Raw genomic sequence first — 16883 nt, forward strand, 5'->3', positions numbered from 1 at the left:
CCGTTCGTTCATTCATTCATTCATTCATTCATTCATTCATTCAATTTTTATGCCGCCCTATTCCTTAGACTCAGGGCGGCTTACAACATGTTAGCAATAGCACTTTTTTTTTTAAAACAGAGCTAGGCTATTGCCCCCACAATCCAGGTCCTCATTTTACCCACCTCGGAAGGATGGAAGGCTGAGTCAACCTTGAGCTGGTGATGAGATTTGAACCGCTGACCTTTAGATCTATAAGTCAGCTTCAGTGGCCAGCAGTACAGCACTCTACCTGTTGTGCCACCCTGGCTTGGTATGAGGTTTTCCCCTTTCCTCTTCCCGCTCGCAATTTATATCCATCATTTCAAAAACAAAATTGTGTGAGAAAATGTCAACCCGTCCTGCCTGTGTTCTGACAAAAATAAAGGAGTTTTGGTTAGGGACTGTAACACTGTGAGTTACAATGACAAGATGGCTTGGGGATCTGGCACCAGGCTGATTGTTAGACCAAGTAAGTTGGTCCACTAATATTAAACCTTAATGTACTTCTGTATTGCTTTTATCGGCTTCTGTGTCAATCTTTTCTCCAGTGTGACTTTTTTTCTGAACTGCTCTTTGGAATGTCCCTGGCCACTTTCAATCTCCCTTCTTCAAATATTTTATGATGAATATAGTTTTATAGTGGCTATGATAATGGTCTAATGATCATTATTACTGAATGTGCACCGAGATAAATTCCTTATCTATCTAATCGTGTTTGACCAATAAAGAATTCTGTTCTGTTCTGTTCTATTCTACTCTACTCTATTCTAATCTACTCTTCATTCCATTCCATATTTTCTATTCTATTCTATTCCATTCCATTCCATTCTAAATTCCATTCCATATTTTCTGTTCTGTTCTGTTTACTCTACTCTTTGCTAGTATGCTGTGGAATGACCCTCAAGTTATGTAAAGAGATTTTTTTACTGGGTGAACTGTATACAAGGTAGAATGATAATGGTAGGTCAAAGAAAACCACAGGTTCAATCTGGTAACACAAAGGTAGAAAATCTATTTGTGCAAATATACATAATCGTGGGAAGGGGTGGCTGATGCAGCAATAGAGGATTCTGGACTAGATAGACAACTGACTATGTGGCTATGCTAATGGATTTTTGAAGAGAGGTAGTGGCCTGAACATTAAATTGCTGGTCTTGTTGCCCAAATAGAGGGCAGTTTGAGATCCAAATACTGTGTGATGGGTTGAACTCCTGTTCTTGACCAGCTCCTACCAACCCAGCAGTTCAAAAGCTGGCTGTAAAAATTAACTAGAGGAAAATCATTTTTGGGTCTGGCACTCAGCTGGTTATAATTCCAAGTAAGTTAAACAATTTTTCAATCATCTTATTTCTCTTTTTTTTTTTTTTAGTTTCAAAGTAGGCTCTGAGATTGTACAAAATCATGCAATTTATAGCTGAATAGATATTTCCCTTTGGATTTTGCAATACAAATTCTCTGTTAACCAAAGAAATACTGTTGTTGTGGTTGAAGCTGAAGTAGTCGCCGACAGGCAGGACGTTGCAACACATATTTTTGTGGGCAATACTTAGATCATATTTACGGTGTCTATGTTTTAAGCTTTCTAGACCCAGGGTTGAAAGTCTAAAAACAATCCTTAAAAATCTACTTTAAAAACTTCCATTACATTCATTCAACATTTTATTATAAAGATAATTCTTTCAGTTTCCTCCCTCCCTCCCTCCCTCCCTTCCTTCCACCCTCCCTCCGTCCCTCCCTCCAGTAAATTCCAGTAAATCGACAGGAGTTTTTCTGAACAAATTGGATGGGCCAGTAAACATCTAGAAATCCTCAAGACCGGGGTAGGCTAAGTTGGCTCTTCTATGACTTGTGGACTTCAGCTCCCAGAATTCCTGAGCAAATCATGCTAGTTCAGGAATTCTGGGAGTTGAAGTCCACATGTCATAGAAGAGCCAACTTTGCTTATCTCTGCTCTAGACTATGGAAAAAATGGCAGAGAGTGGGTTCACACCTCCAAAGAAGAAGCTAGAGCCTTAATGAGATTATTTGATAATATTTGATGTCCAAATCAAGCTTCTGATTTCCAAGAAGTGAGTCTTGGGAATTTCAATCCGCCGCCGGTTGCACTTACCTGTGTATTGGTGCACTGTGTGTGCATCCTGTACTTCAGGCACACCTGCATAGATGCCCTTCCCTCATGCACATCCCTGGCATAATTTTGCTTCCACACATGCGCAGGAAGCAAACATGCACAAAAATCTCACATGAGATTTTGCATCTGCACATGCACAGGAAGCAAAAAAGCTGAAAAGTTCAGGAAAAAAAGATAGATAACAATAACAATAGCAATAGCAATAACAAAAACAAAAACAATAACAATAACAGCAACAGCAACAGCAACAACAATAACAATAACAATAACAATACTTATTATATTATTATTATTTAAAAAAGATAGTGCCACCCAACAGACTAGTAACGGAGTGGTTGCGCGCAAATTGGGTTGTCTGGCAACTGTTACCGGAACAGAGCACCAGTAGGAATCCACCACTAATTTCAATCCTAAACTCTAGAGACTTAGCTTTTCTTAAAGGAAGTTATGCTGGCTGATAGAAATAGAAAGGCATGTTTTTGCTAAGGCAGAAAGCACTGTGTATGACAATGTTCAGAAGATAATCTTTGGAAGAGGGACTAGGCTGATTGTCATGCCAAGTAAGTTTTAGCCTTTTATTCTACACAGGAAGGACTTTTAAAGTAATAATTGCTGAAAAGAAAATATGAAGATTCCTCATTTTGATTCTGTCCATTTTCCCCTTCCTCCCTCCCTCTTTCTTTCTTTCTTTCTTTCTTTCTTTCTTTCTTTCTTTCTCCCTCTCTGTCTCATCTTCCCTTCCTCCTTCCCTCCCCTTTTCTTTCTTTCTTTCTTTCTTTCTTTCTTTCTTTCTCCCTCTCTGTCTCATCTTCCCTTCCTCCTTCCCTCCCCTTTTCTTTCTTTCTTTCTTTCTTTCTTTCCTCCCTTCCTCCCTCCCTCCCTTCCTTCCTTCTACCATTCATTCATTCATTCATTCATTATTTATTTATTTATTTATTTATTTATTTATTTATCTATTTATCTATTTATCTATTTATCTATCTATCTATCTATCTATCTATCTATCTATCTATCTATCTATCTATTTATTTATTTATTTATTTTGTCCGATACATAATACACATTGAAGAGAAAGATATGTAATAATATAAGTAAAGAAAAGAATAGAAGAAAAGATATACTAGTATAGGTGAACATATTTGAAAGGAAGAAAAGATAAATGAGATAAGGAGAGACAATTGGACCCTCCCTCCCCCCTCTTCCCCCCCTCTCTCATACAAATGTCTAAATAAAGTGTCAGGTCTCCAAGAACTGAGACATTTTAATCTTAAAGTCTAGAGTTTGAAGAGATTCCCAGTCATGGAGGCCATTATGGCCCTAAAGGTACTTTTTCAGCAGGCAACTCTTTTTTTGGTCTAGTTTTTTTTCTTTTAAAGATGTTTCACTTGCCTTCCAGAAAGCTTCTTTAGATCTGACAGAAGCCAAGGAGACTCTTCAGCTCCAACACATTCCCTTCTGTTCCCTAATAGACTGTCAGACCTGAAGAAGCTGTGAAATGTCTACAAAATAAAAGAAAAAATCCAGTTGCCTCCTGAAAAAAGCACCTCTGGGTTACAGTCTAGAGATCTAGCTTTTCTAAAGGACATTATGCTGGCTGATAGAAATAGGAAGACATGTTTTTGCTAAGGCAGAAAGCACTGTGTATAACAATCTCAAAAAGGTCATCTTTGGAACAGGGACGAGGCTAGTTGTCAAGCCAAGTAAGTTTTTTATTCTACACAAGAAACTTTTTTAAAGTTATAATTGCTGCAAAGAAAATACGAAGACCCTTCTTTTTCTTTCTTTCTTTCTTTCTTTCTTTCTTTCTTTCTTTCTTTCTTTCTTCCTTCCTTCCTTCCTTCCTTCCTCCCTCCCTTCTTCCTTCCTTCCTTCCCTCCCTCCCTCCCTCCTTTCTTTCTTTCTTTCTTCATATGTAAAGATGTCAAATGAAACTTCTGATCTCTAAGAACTGAGACATTATGATTTTAAAGTCTACGGTCTGTAGATATTCTCAGTCATGCAGGCCATGATGCCCCCAAAGCAGTAATAGGCTGTTGCCACCACGGGGGTAGTAAGTTTATGCACTATATATTGAATACTTAATAGTTTTTTTTAAATTGTCCTTCCTTCTCTACTACCTTAGTATGATCCTTAATTACTTTTAAAATAGGAAATCATTAAATAGTTTGTTTTTATCCATAAATGTTTTAATCATTATCTAGAACTGAACTTCTATAGCAATTGAGCTACTTGCCTAATATGTTATCATACTGAATCTTGTGAATTCAGTACAAAAGCTTCTTCAGCTCCAACACATTCCATTCCATTCCCCACTCGACTGTCTGACCTGAAGAGGGTTGTTGAATGAGAACAAAAGGTCTACAAAAGAAAAAAAAACCAAGAAAGTTCAGTTGCCTCTGGGTTAAAGTCTAGAGATTTAGCTTTTCTAAAGAAAGTTATGCTGGCTGATAGAAGTAGGAAGGCATGTTTTTGCTAAGGCAGAAAGTACTGTGTATAATAATGTTGATAAGGTCATCTTTGGAAGAGGGGCTAGACTGGTTGTCTTACCAAGTAAGTTTTAACATTTTATTCTACACAGGAAAGTTTTTTAAAGTAATAATTGCTACAAAGAAAATATGAAGATCCTTCTTTTTGTTTCTTTCTATTCTTTTCTTCCCTTCCCTTCCCTCCCCTCCCCTTCCCTTCCCTTCCCTTCCCTCCCCTTCCCTTCCCTCCCCTCCCCTTCCCTTGGGTGCCGAAAGAACCTGTGTGCACACTATCGTGTATGCGCAAGTGCCCACATTCATAATTTAATTCCTTCAAAAGGAGCATAACATTTGTCTTCAGTTGCCTCTGGAAGCTAATAAGCAGAGCATGATTGAGATTGTCTTTTGCCCCCACCCTCCACCAAAGATAGAATAGCTCATAAAGTTATTTGGACCCCATCCAAACAATGGCTAGCAGTTTCGCCTGCAACTTGTATCAATCACAAGATATCCTTAAACCACTGGTTGTCAACCTTTCTGCGAAAGCAGCTTCCCCCACTCCCGAAGGCCCTCTGGAGGCTGGAAATGGCCTGTTTCCCAACTTCTGGTGGGCCCTGTAGGCTCGTGTTTCACCCTCCCCAGGCTCCAAAGTCTTCCCTGAAGCAGGGGAAGGGTATAAACCCACTTCCCCATCCCCGCGGAGTTTCTCCGGAAGCCAAAAACGCCCTCCCAGATCCTCTGTGTAAGCCAAAAATCAGCTGGCCATGCACATGCACATTGGAGCTGAGCTAGGGCAAAAGCTTGCGTGCCAGCAGATATGGCTCTCTCTGCCATTTGTGGCACCCGTGCCATACGTTTGCCATCACTGGTCTAGAGGTTTAGTTTTTCAAATGGAAATTCTAATTGTCGATACAAACAGGAAGAGATGTTTTTGTCAAGGCAGAAAGCACTGTGCCTAACATTGGCAACGATAAGGTTTTCTTTGGAAGTGGGACCAGGCTGGTTGTCATGCCATGTAAGTTTTTGTTCTTTATTTCCACAGTGGTGGTGGGTGCAAGGGGATGCTTTCTTGGCTCGTATTATCTGGCAAGGTCCAGCTCTACATTTATCCTACAGGTCTTCTGATGTAGCCTTTGGGCCAGTCTTCATGTGGTTATGGTCAACAGTGGCCCTAGATTTTGAAAGAAACCATTAACTCACCAGGCTGGGACTAAGGAGCGAACAGTGTAGAGATAACTGTATGTAGAGATATTGCAAAGGTTTGAATCAATGTGTACAGTATGGAGGAGGAAGCAGCAAACTCACCTTTGGTGCTGGGACGAAACTGAATGTTATACCAAGTGAGTGATATTATTGTGATAAATTTTACAAGCAATTCAAACTTTCTTTCTTTCTTTCTCTTTCATCTTCCTTTTTCTTTTTTCTCTTTCCTTCATTCCTTCTTTCTTTGCTTTCTTTCTTTTTCTTTTTCTGTCATCTTTCTTTTAGTCTTTATCACTCTTTCTTCTTTATCTTTTCCTTCCTTCCTTATTTATTTATTTATTTATTTATTCATTCATTCATTCATTCTACCGTTTCTTTATTATTTCTTTCATTGTTTCTTTCTTTTCTTTCTTCCTTTTCTTTTTTCTGTCATCTTTTTTCTTTCTCATACTCTCTTTATTTTTCTATTTCTCTCTCTTTCTATTTCTCTTCCTCTTTCTCCCTTTCTATCTTTTATTTTCTTTCATTCATTCAATTCTTTTTCTCTCTTTTGTTTCTTTCCTTCCTTCCTCATTCTATCTTTCCTTCTCTTTCATTTTCCTTTTATTTATTTCTTTCTTTCTTCTCTTTCTCTTTCTCTTCTCTTTCTTCTCCTTCTCTCCTATCTTTCTTTTCTTTTTTCTTTTTTCTTTTCCCCTTTCCTTCTTTCCCTTTCCCTTCCTTTTTCTTTTTCTCTTTCCCTTTCTCTTTCCTTTCCCCTTTCCATTCTTTTTGAGATTAATTTCTTGATTAAAGCAAGTCAACACTGAAATGAATGTTACAATAACTTTTTGCACTGTTAGAGATAGCATCTTTTCCATTTAACAAATGTTACCAAATGGCATAAGCATTCAGACTAAAAGTCTCTCTTTCCTTTAATTACTCTCAATTATTGGGGATTTGGCCCTTTGGGAAAAAGCTGCATAGTCTCCTTCAAAGGCGGGACAACCCAGACAGTTATTCTGAACACATGTGAATCTCACTTTAGCTCTTTTGTGATATGGCACAACACCTAAATTAATTTTTAAATATATTGGCATGAAACAACCATCAAAGATTTGACAATCCTGTCATAGCTACTGTTAAATTTCAATCCTAAGGTCTAGTGATTTAGCTTTTCAAAAGGAAGCTATAGATGCTAAGGCATGTTTTTGTCAAGACAGAAAGCACTGTGTCTAGCAGTGGATATGACAAGGTTTTCTTTGGAAGTGGGACTAGGCTGATCGTCCTGCCAAGTAAGTTTTAAGCCCTTTCTCTTGTCCTTCCAGTTGACACAAGAGGGTCTTCTGTGCTATAAAATGCTCTAAAGAAAATGTGAAAATCCTTCTCTTACTTTATATATTTTTCTAGTTTCAGATTTTTGTTTTTTATCTTTTTTTCACTTTCTTTTATTTTCCTTGTCTTAGTTCTAGTTACAGAATAACTAAGTTGGAAGAGACCTTGGAGTCTAACCTCTTGCTTTTAGTCTAACCTCCTGCTTAGGCAGGGAACCCTATTCCATTTCAGACAAATGGTTATTCAATCTCTTCTTTAAAACTTCCAGTGTTGGGGCATTTATGGTACAACCTCTGGAAGTAAGTTGTTCCCCTGATAAATTATTCTAATTGTCAGGGAATTTCTACTTAATTCTAGGTTGCTTTTCCCCTTGATTCATTTGCACCCATTGAACATAAGAACATAAGAAGAGCCCTGCTGAATCAGGCCAAAGCCCATTGAGTCCAGCATTCTGTGTCACACAGTGGCCCACCAATTGTCCTTGGGGATCTTGAGCAGAAAGAGAAGGCAAGACCCTCCCTTTCCCCTGGCCCCCAACAAATAGTACACAAGGGAATCCTGCGTGCCTCAACCAATATAGAGACCGCACATGGACATCCATTTCAACAACCACCAATACACTTGGCATTCATGAATCTGTCTAATCCTGCCTTGAAGCTATCAAGGCTGACAGCTGTCACAACCTCTTCTGGAAGTGAATTCCATAAACCAATGACCCTCTCGGTGAAGAAATATTTCCCTTGATTTGTCCTCACTTTCTTATCTATGAGTTTAGGGAGTGCCCCCTTGTCCTAGTATTGTGTGATAGAGACAATATTTTTTCTCTATCCACCTTTTCTATCCCATGCATGATTTTATACACTTTGATCAAGTCACCCCTTAAACGCCATCTTTCAAGGCTGAAGAGACCAAGGCTTTGCAACCTGGTTTCATAAGGGAGGTGCTCCATTTCCTTTATCATTCTTGTTGCCCTTTTTTGCACCTTTTCCAGTTCCATTATATCCTTCTTGAGATGCAGTGACCAGAACTGTACACAGTACTCCAAGTGTGGTCTCACCATTGATTTGTACAGAGGCAATACAACACTTACCGACTTATTTTCAATTCCCTTCCTAATCATGCCAAGCATGGAATTTGCTTTTTTTTTTTTTTACTGCTGCTGCGCACTGTGTTGACATCTTCATTGAGCTGTCCACCAAACCCCAAGATCCCTTTCTTGGGTTGTCTCAGAAAGTTTGGTCCCCATTAGTTGGTAGGTATAATTAGGGTTCTTTGCCTCGATGTGCATAACTTTGCACTTGTTTAGGTTAAAATGCATTTGCCACTTCGTTGCCCACTCACTCAATTTCGGGAGATACTTCTGGAGCTCCTGACAATCATTTTCACTACCCGGAACAATTTAGTGTCATCAGCAAACTTTGCTACCTCACTATTTACTTCTACATCCAGATCATTAATGAATACATTAAAAAATAAAGGCCCCAAAACTGAACCTTGGGGTACATTGCTTCTTGTCCTGACCTTGGGTGCTTTGGAGAACATCTCCCTGTCTCCCTGTTCTTTCTGGCAACCCTGAGATATTGGAACACTTCCATCATGTTTCCCCTGGTCCTTCTCTTTACTAGACTAGCCATGCCCAATTGCTGCAAAGGTTCTTCACATGTTTTAACATATGAAGCATTCTTCATATGTTTTAGCCTCCAGTTTCTTCTATGAATTCTTTCTAGAGTCTCAACATTCTTTTTATATCCAGTGTACATCATTTTTACATTTACACTTAATCCAGTAATCAAAACTGAATGCAGTATTCCAAGTGTGGCCTTACCAAGACATTATAAACTGCTATTAACACTTCATGTTATTTATTTCTTCGATTTTTATGCCGCCCTTCTCCTTAGACTCAGGGCAGCTTACAACATGTTAGCAATAGCACTTTTTAACAGAGCCAGCACATTGCCCCCACAATCCAGGTCTTCATTTTACCCACCTTGGAAGGATGGAAGGTGAGTCAACCTTGAGCCGGTGATGAGATTTGAACCACTGATCTACAGATCTACAGTCAGCTTCAGTGGCCTGCAGTACAGCACTCTACCTGTTGTGCCACCCTGGCTCTGTATCGCTGTTATCTTGATTCTATTTCTCTGCTTATGCAGTCTTGAACTGTGTTGGTTTCACGGCTGGCTCATATTTAAGTGGTTGTCCGGTAGGACTTCGAGACCCCGCTCACAATTATTACTATTGAGCAAGATACCACATATATCATATCTGTGTCTAAATGTAGAACCTTGGATTTTTTACCATAGAATTTAATTTTATTAGATAGCATCCAATGTTCACGTTTGTCAAGATCCTTCTGTATCTTAATCCTATCTTCTGGAGTGTTGGCTATACCTGCTAGCTTGGTGTCGTCTACAAATTTGATGAGTTCCGCATCTAACCTCTCATCCAAATCATTGATGAAAAGGCTGAAGAGTAGTATGGGCTAGCTACTTTTTGTTAGATAGCATCCAATGTTCACGTTTGTCAAGATCCTTCTGTATTTTAATCCTATCTTTCTTTTCATTAAACTAAATATACTAAGTTCCTGCAACCGTTCTTCGTGTTTTAGCCTCCAGTCCCCTGATCATCTTTGTTGCTATTCTCTGCACTCTTTCTAGAGTCTCAACATCTTTTTATATTGTGGAGATCAAAGCAAAAATAATTGTTAAGTAGTAAAGTCTCCCTTGAACCAATAGGTTTTTGTAAGGGATTGTAACACTGTGAGTGACAATTCTTTCAAGATTACCTGGGGATCTGGCACAAGACTGATCATTAGGCCAAGTAAGTTGGTCCACTAATATTGTACATTCATGTATCACAGCTGTGTGTGAGGAAACTTACATGTCCTGGTTTCTTGGAGACTTTTTCAACTGTGTTGAAAACCATCTTTGAGGTAGCCAAGTTCCCTGATTCACCACTAATTTTGATGGATGCCAAGAGGCTGCTCATCCTTTAATTAAGTTTAATTAATATGATATATCCATTGTGTTTAGAGGATCATTTTCTAATAGATCCGTTGGATGGTCCTATAACAAGAGGTTTGAAATGTGTGAAAAGAGTCTGGAAATTAATTGATGGTAAGGTCAGAGTGGGTTCACTTCTCCAACGAAGAAATCAGGACATAAAAAAAGAATTTTATACCTACAGATGTCTAAATGTTGCTTCAGATTCCCAGTAGCTGCAGCCCTTGACATTTAATTCATAAAGTCTAGAGATTTAGCTTTTTAAAAGACAGCTCTAGCTGTTAGTAGAAATGGGAAGACATCTTTTTGTTAAGACAGAAAGCACTGTGTTTAACACTGGATACCAAAGGATTTTCTTTGGAAATGGGACTAGGCTGGTTGTCATGCCAAGTAAGTTTTTGTTCTTTATTTCTTATGAGGTGGTGTGTGCAAGAAGCTGCCTTCTTGGTTCATATTATTGGGCATGGCCCGGCTCTCCAATATCCTATGCATTTCTTGGTGTAATCTCTGACCAGGTCCACTGAAAACAGAAAGACCTTCAGTAGTTACAATATGTGCAACGATGACTCTAAGTTCTGAAATAAACCTATTAAATCATTTGTTCACCAGGCAGTTACAAAGTAGTGAATAGTGTGGAAATATTGTAGAGAAAGAGATGTAGCAAAGGTTTAACCCTGCTTTTCTGTTCAAAAAACCTTCCTAATTTTCAGTTCTGGGTCTATTTGACCTGGACCAAAATTTGTTCATTTTAGGTACTTATATTTGGTCATTTTGAAAGCTTTTTTCACTTGGAAACTAGTTTGAACATTTCTGCACACAATGAAATAAAAATTGAACTGAAAAACATGATGCTTATTGGTTTATTTTGCTCATAAAAGGCTGCCCCCATGCTTATACTCAAATAGGCTTATACTCAAGTAGGCTTATACTCAAGTATAAGACCCTATGGTCTTATATTCAAAAATAAACAAATAAGCATCATTTTTTTCAGTTCATTTATATTTTTCTTATGATCAGGAATGTTCAATTTTGTATATCAAACCTTTTGGGGGAAAGTCCCTTGGAGATTTGTAGCCTAAAAAAATATAAACTGACATGAAATGCTCAAAAATGGGGGTGGGGCTTTTAAACCAATAAGCATCAGTTTTTTCAGTTCAATTTTCATATCATTGTGTGAAGAAATGTTCAAACTAGTTTCCCAGTTAAAAAAAGTATTCAAAAAGACCAAATTTAAGTACCTAAAAAAATATTTTTGGCCCGGGTCCTATACGACCTGAAACAGTAAAAGTGTAAGTTTTTTCCCCAAAACAATATTTTTATGATGGTCAGCAATGTTAAATTTAGTAAATCAATGCCTAAGATGTTAAAAATATTTCAAATTTGGAGCCTAAAAAAAATTTAGGGGGGAGGAGGAGGCCTTATTTCTGATTTAAAAAACCCAATAAGCATCATTTTTTCAGTTCATTTATATTTTTCTTATTTTCAGAAATGTTCAAACTACCAATCCAACACCAACTTTAGTAAACCTGAATGCATTTTGCAGGCTAAACTATCTATAAATTGGAAAAAAAAATATCACAAAAGGGGGGGGGTGGCCTTTTATGAGCAAAATAAACTAATATCAACTTTTTTCAGTTCAATTTTCATATCATTGTGTGCAGAAATGTTCAGACTACCTTCCAAGTGAAAAAACATTTTCAAATTGACCAAACATAGGTACCTCAAATGAAGAATTTGTGGTCAGGGTCAGGGTGACCTGGGAACAGAACATTAGGGACTTTTTTTTCCAGGAAGGAAAAAGCCCCCCACCCCCGGAAAAAATTATCATAGATAGAAACCCTGAAATGATGCAAAGTCATGAAATTTCAAGTTTCAGATATGCAGGGAAATTTTTTTACAGGGTCTCAAACCTTTATTTCGGTTCTCACAGCAGGGTTAAATCAATGTTTCTATTGTAGAGGAGTAAGCTTTCCTTTCTCTCTCCCCCTTCTTCTTCTTCTTCTTCTTCTTCTTCTTCTTCTTCTTCTTCTTCTTCTTCTTCTTCTTCTCCTCCTCCTCCTCCCTTCCTTCCCTCCCTCCTTCCTTCTTCCTTCCTTCCTCCCTCCCTCCCTTCCTCCCTTCCTTCCTTTTTCCTTCTCTCTTTCTTCTTTGTTTTTGTTTTCCTTTTTGTTTCCTTTTCTTCCTTCCTTTTATGTTAATTCCAGTTAGTTTTTAACTAGTTTTAAATAAATTTAAATTCCAATAAATCTATAGCTTTGTCTGAACACATTGGATAGCCCAGTAAGCATTTGGAAAATATGGAATAGAAAATGGCAGAGACCATTTTCACACCTCCAAAAAAGAAAATAGAGCCTTAATTTGATAGGTAGGGATGTCCAAATGAAGCTTCTGGTCTCCAAGAAGTGAGTCTAGGACATTTCAATCCTATAGTCTATAGATTTAGCTTTTCTAAAGGAAGTTATGCTGGCTGGTAAAAGTAGGAAGGCATGTTTTTGCTAAGACAGAAAACACTGTGTATAATAACATAGAAAAGGTCATCTATGGAAGAGGAACTAGGCTGGCTGTCATACCAAGTAAGCTTGAGCCTCTTATTCTACACAGGAAAGTTTTTTGAAGTAATAATTGCTGCAAAGAAAATATGAAGATACTTCTTTTTGTTTCTTTCTATTCTTTCCCTCCCTCCCTCTTTCTTTTATTTCTTTTCCTTCCTTCTCTCTCTCTCTTGTCTTCTTTTTCTTTCTCTCCCTCTCTCTTTCTTTTTTCTCTCTCTGTTTCTTTCCTCTTACTTTCTCTCTTCCTCCCTTCTTTCGTTTCTGTTTCTTTCTCTCCCCCTCTCCTTCTTTTCTTTCTTTCTTTCTTTCTTTCTTTCCTTCCTTCTTTCTTTCTCTCTCTCTCTTTCTTCTCACAGTTTCTCTGTCTGACTTTGTTCTTTCTTCCCTTCTTCCTTTCTCTTTGCCTCTCCTTCTTTCCTTCCTTCCTTTATTTCTCAATCTCCTTCCTTGTTCTCTCACGTTCTCCCTCCCTCCTGCTCTTTCTTTTTTCTCCCTTCCTTCCTTTCATTCTTCTTTTATTCTCTCTCTCTCTCTTACTCTTGCTTTCCCTTTCTCTTTCATTTCTCTTTCTTTTTCCTTTCCCCCTTTCTTTCTTTTTATCTCTCCTCTTTCTGGCAAGATTATTTTTGCATTAAAATGGATCAAGGCTGAGATCAATGTTACAAATACTTTCCCCCTTGTGGCTGAAGTACTCTGAATAGCACCTTTTCTAGCACATTTTAGCAAATGGAACAAGCTTTCCTAAAGTAAAAGTCTTTTTATTTACAATTACTCTCAATTGTTGAGAATTAGCATCTTTGAAAGAAGCAGCTCTGACACTTTCAAGAGAGGGGCGCACCAGGCAGGGATTCCGGATACAGGAGAATATCTCTTTAGCCTATATGTGGTATGGCACAACAGTGAGATTAACTGTAAATTTGTTGCCATGAAACAACTATCAAATATTTGACAATCCTGCATCAGCCATTGTTAACATTTTAATCCTAGAGTTTCGTGATTTATCTTTTCAAAAGGTAATTATAAAAAGGTGATATAAATAGGAAGACAAGTTTTTGTCAAGACAGAAAGCACTGTGTATAACTCTGGAGTCTCTAAATTCTACCTTGGAAGTGGGACTAGGTTGGTCGTCAAAGCAAGTAAGTTCTAGCTGTTTATTTTGCCCTTCTGGTCTAGACAGAAGGTACTAAAATGGCTATAAAGGAAATTTGAAACTCCTTCTGTTTCTCTTCATATTTTACACTTTTGTCTTTCTTTCTTTCTTTCTTTCTTTCTTTCCTTTTTCTTTCTTTCTTTCTTTCTTTCCTTCCTTCCTTTTATCTTTCTTTTCCCTTTCTTCCAACCCTTTATCTTAGTTCCAGTTAATTTTTTTAAAAAACCTGATCTTTTTTTTAAAAAAAGAAATGTATTCTATTAAATTTACAGGAACAAATTGGATGGCCAATAATAATCTGGAAACAGTCTTACCGTAATTTTTGACAGAAAATGGCAGAGTATGGCTTCACACTTCACATAAAGAAGAAACTAGAGCTTTAATTTGATATTAAATCTGCATGTATTTGATACATTCAGATTTCCAAATGATGTTTCTGATTTCGTGGAGCTGAGTCCTTCCTCCCTCTTTCCCACCCTCCCACCATTTGGTCCTCTTTCCCATGTATTTATAACATACAGTAAATTCTGATATTCTATTGCGATGGATGTGGAATAGCACATGGACATGAGAGCTGGGTAATAAGGGCCACTTTATTAAATATAAACATAGAAGACCTGCAGAGGTCACTAAATGGGGCAGAAGTTCCTATGTGTAACATACTTGGGCAACTAAAAGGCCGTAACTCCAGCCTGGACAGTGCGAGGCTATCTTTAGCCTATGCCCAGCCCTGCAAGCCATGCCTCAAGTGTGTGGGAGGGCTCACCCCCATGACCCAGAACCAGAAATGACCTGAGCCCCAAAGGCACCCCCTCTCCACCACCCTGGTCGTGTAAGCAGCGTGAGCTATTGGAAAGGGGCAACTGGTCATCTTCCAAAAGATGCCCAATGGAGAACACAGAGTTGCTACTGATACCCTTTCCCCAGACACACCACATAACCAAAATACACTTCTCCCTCTTCCAGGGTGGAGGAGGCGTAAAAACAATCTAGACTCAAATGTGACCATTTCAGTAATTATCAATTAGTCCTTAGGTATCTCAAAAACAAAAGTTTCATTACAAGGTGTTTTTCTGAACAGATGACCTTGTAAACAGGAGTCTTGAACAGACTGAAAAGAGTGTGGGAATTAATTGATTGAAATCTAAAATGGATTCACATTTTTGAAGAAGAACATAGAGCATGAAGAAAAAGGATTTTATACCTACAGATGTCCAAATTCCCAGTGGCTGCAGTCATTGACATTAGAGATTTATGGGCCCTGAGTCCCAAGGGATTGAGCGGCATAGAAGTCAAATTAATCAATAAAATAAATTTTGCTAAGTTATTAAGATTTGGGTTTAACCACAGTGGCCTCCTTCAATGCTTCCTGTGTTTTCTTCTTTTGGGAATTGTTGAAAATCGTGCTTTTAGAATCTCATTTTGCAAGATTTCCCAACCTTCTTAAACATTTCTGTCCTTTAAGACTTCCAACCATTGGATTCTTCCTACCCTTCTTTTGAGTCCATCAAAATCTGCTCTTCTGAAATCCAATCTTGAAGTCTGAGTCCTCTCAAATCTTGCTCCCTTTGTTATGTAGAATTCAATGATTGTACAGTCACTGCAGCCCAAGGTCCCAGCCACCCTTAGCTCCTCAACCATTTCTTCCTTGTTGGTAAGAATTACCAACAAGAATACCAGATCCTCTTGTTTTTTCTTCCACTTTTTGGCAGATAAAGTTATCAGCTAGAGAAGATAAAAAATTAGTAGACCTGTAAGTTTTGACCAAGAGAGATTCCCAACAAATGTCTGGGTAGTTAAAATATCCCATAATCACTGTATCATGTTTATTTGAGACCATAGTCATCTGTTGTAGGAAGAGTTCATCCATATCTTCTATTTGTCCAGGAGGCCTATGATAAACTCCAATGATGGTGTCCTTTCTGATTTTCTCATCTTTTATTTTTACCCAGACGGCTTCTACAGAGCTTCCATGTTCTGAAACTTGAATCTCTGAGGAGGTATATGTTTCCCTAACATACAATGCAACACCACCTCCCTTTTATTAAGTCTGTTTCTTATAAATCAGTTGTAACCTCTAAGCTTTGTATTCCAATCATGTATCTCATCCCACCAATCATGTGTCTTATCCCACATAAACATATATCCATCCCAAGATAAAATATAGGAAATAGTATAAGGGCAGACTAGATGGACCATGAGGTCTTTTTCTGCCATTAGTCCTCTATGTTTTTTATGTTTCTATTAAGAACATCTATTTAGCCTACATGTGGTATGGCACAACAGTGAGATTAACTTTAAATTTGTTGCCATGAAACAACTATAAAACTTTTGATAATCCTGCATCAGCCATTATTAACATTTTAATCCTAAAGTTTAGTGATTTAGCTTTTCAAAAGGTAATTATAAAAAGGTGATATAAATAGGAAGACAGGTTTTTGTCAAGGCAGAAAGCACTGTGTATAGCTCTGGAGTCGAGAAGGTCTACTTTGGAAGTGGGACTAGGTTGATCATCATGCCAAGTAGGTTTTAGCTGTTTATTTTGCCCTTCTGGTCTAGACAGAAGGTACTAAAATTGCTATAAAGGAAATTTGAAACTCCTTCTGTTTCTCTCCATTTTTTATACTTTTGCCTTTCTTTCTTTCTTTCTTTCTTTCTTTCTTCCTTATTGATTGATTGATTTGATTGATTGATTTCTAACATATAGTATATTTTGATATTCTATTGTAGCTAGTCAAATACACCTGGATAGCTGCCATGACCATTTCAGTAATTATCAATTAGTCCTTAGGTATCTCAAAACCAAAAATTTCATTAGAAGGTGTTTATCTGAACAGATGGGTTAGGTGACCTTGTAAACAGGAGTCTTGAACAGACTGAAAAGAGTGTGGGTATTAACTGATTGAAATCTAAAATGGATTCACATTTTTGAAGAAGAACAAAGAGCATGAAGAAAAGGATTTTATACCTGCAGATGTCCAAATTCCCAGTGGCTGCAGTCATTGAGATTTATGGGCACTCAGTCCCAAGGGATTGAGCGGCACA

At 37.9% G+C, this 16883-nt stretch overlaps 1 gene segment (V, D, J or C); it reads left to right on the forward strand.

Moving 5' to 3' along the window:
* Positions 1-445: 445 nt before the first annotated feature.
* Positions 446-16883, forward strand: part of LOC139153229 (T cell receptor alpha chain MC.7.G5-like) — an 80791-nt gene continuing 64353 nt past the window's right edge. The window contains 1 exon segment of the C gene segment in view: positions 446-490. Within this exon segment, the coding sequence occupies positions 451-490 (40 nt within the window).

Source organism: Erythrolamprus reginae, chromosome Z, assembly GCF_031021105.1.
Source record: "Erythrolamprus reginae isolate rEryReg1 chromosome Z, rEryReg1.hap1, whole genome shotgun sequence".
NCBI lineage: Eukaryota > Metazoa > Chordata > Lepidosauria > Squamata > Dipsadidae > Erythrolamprus > Erythrolamprus reginae.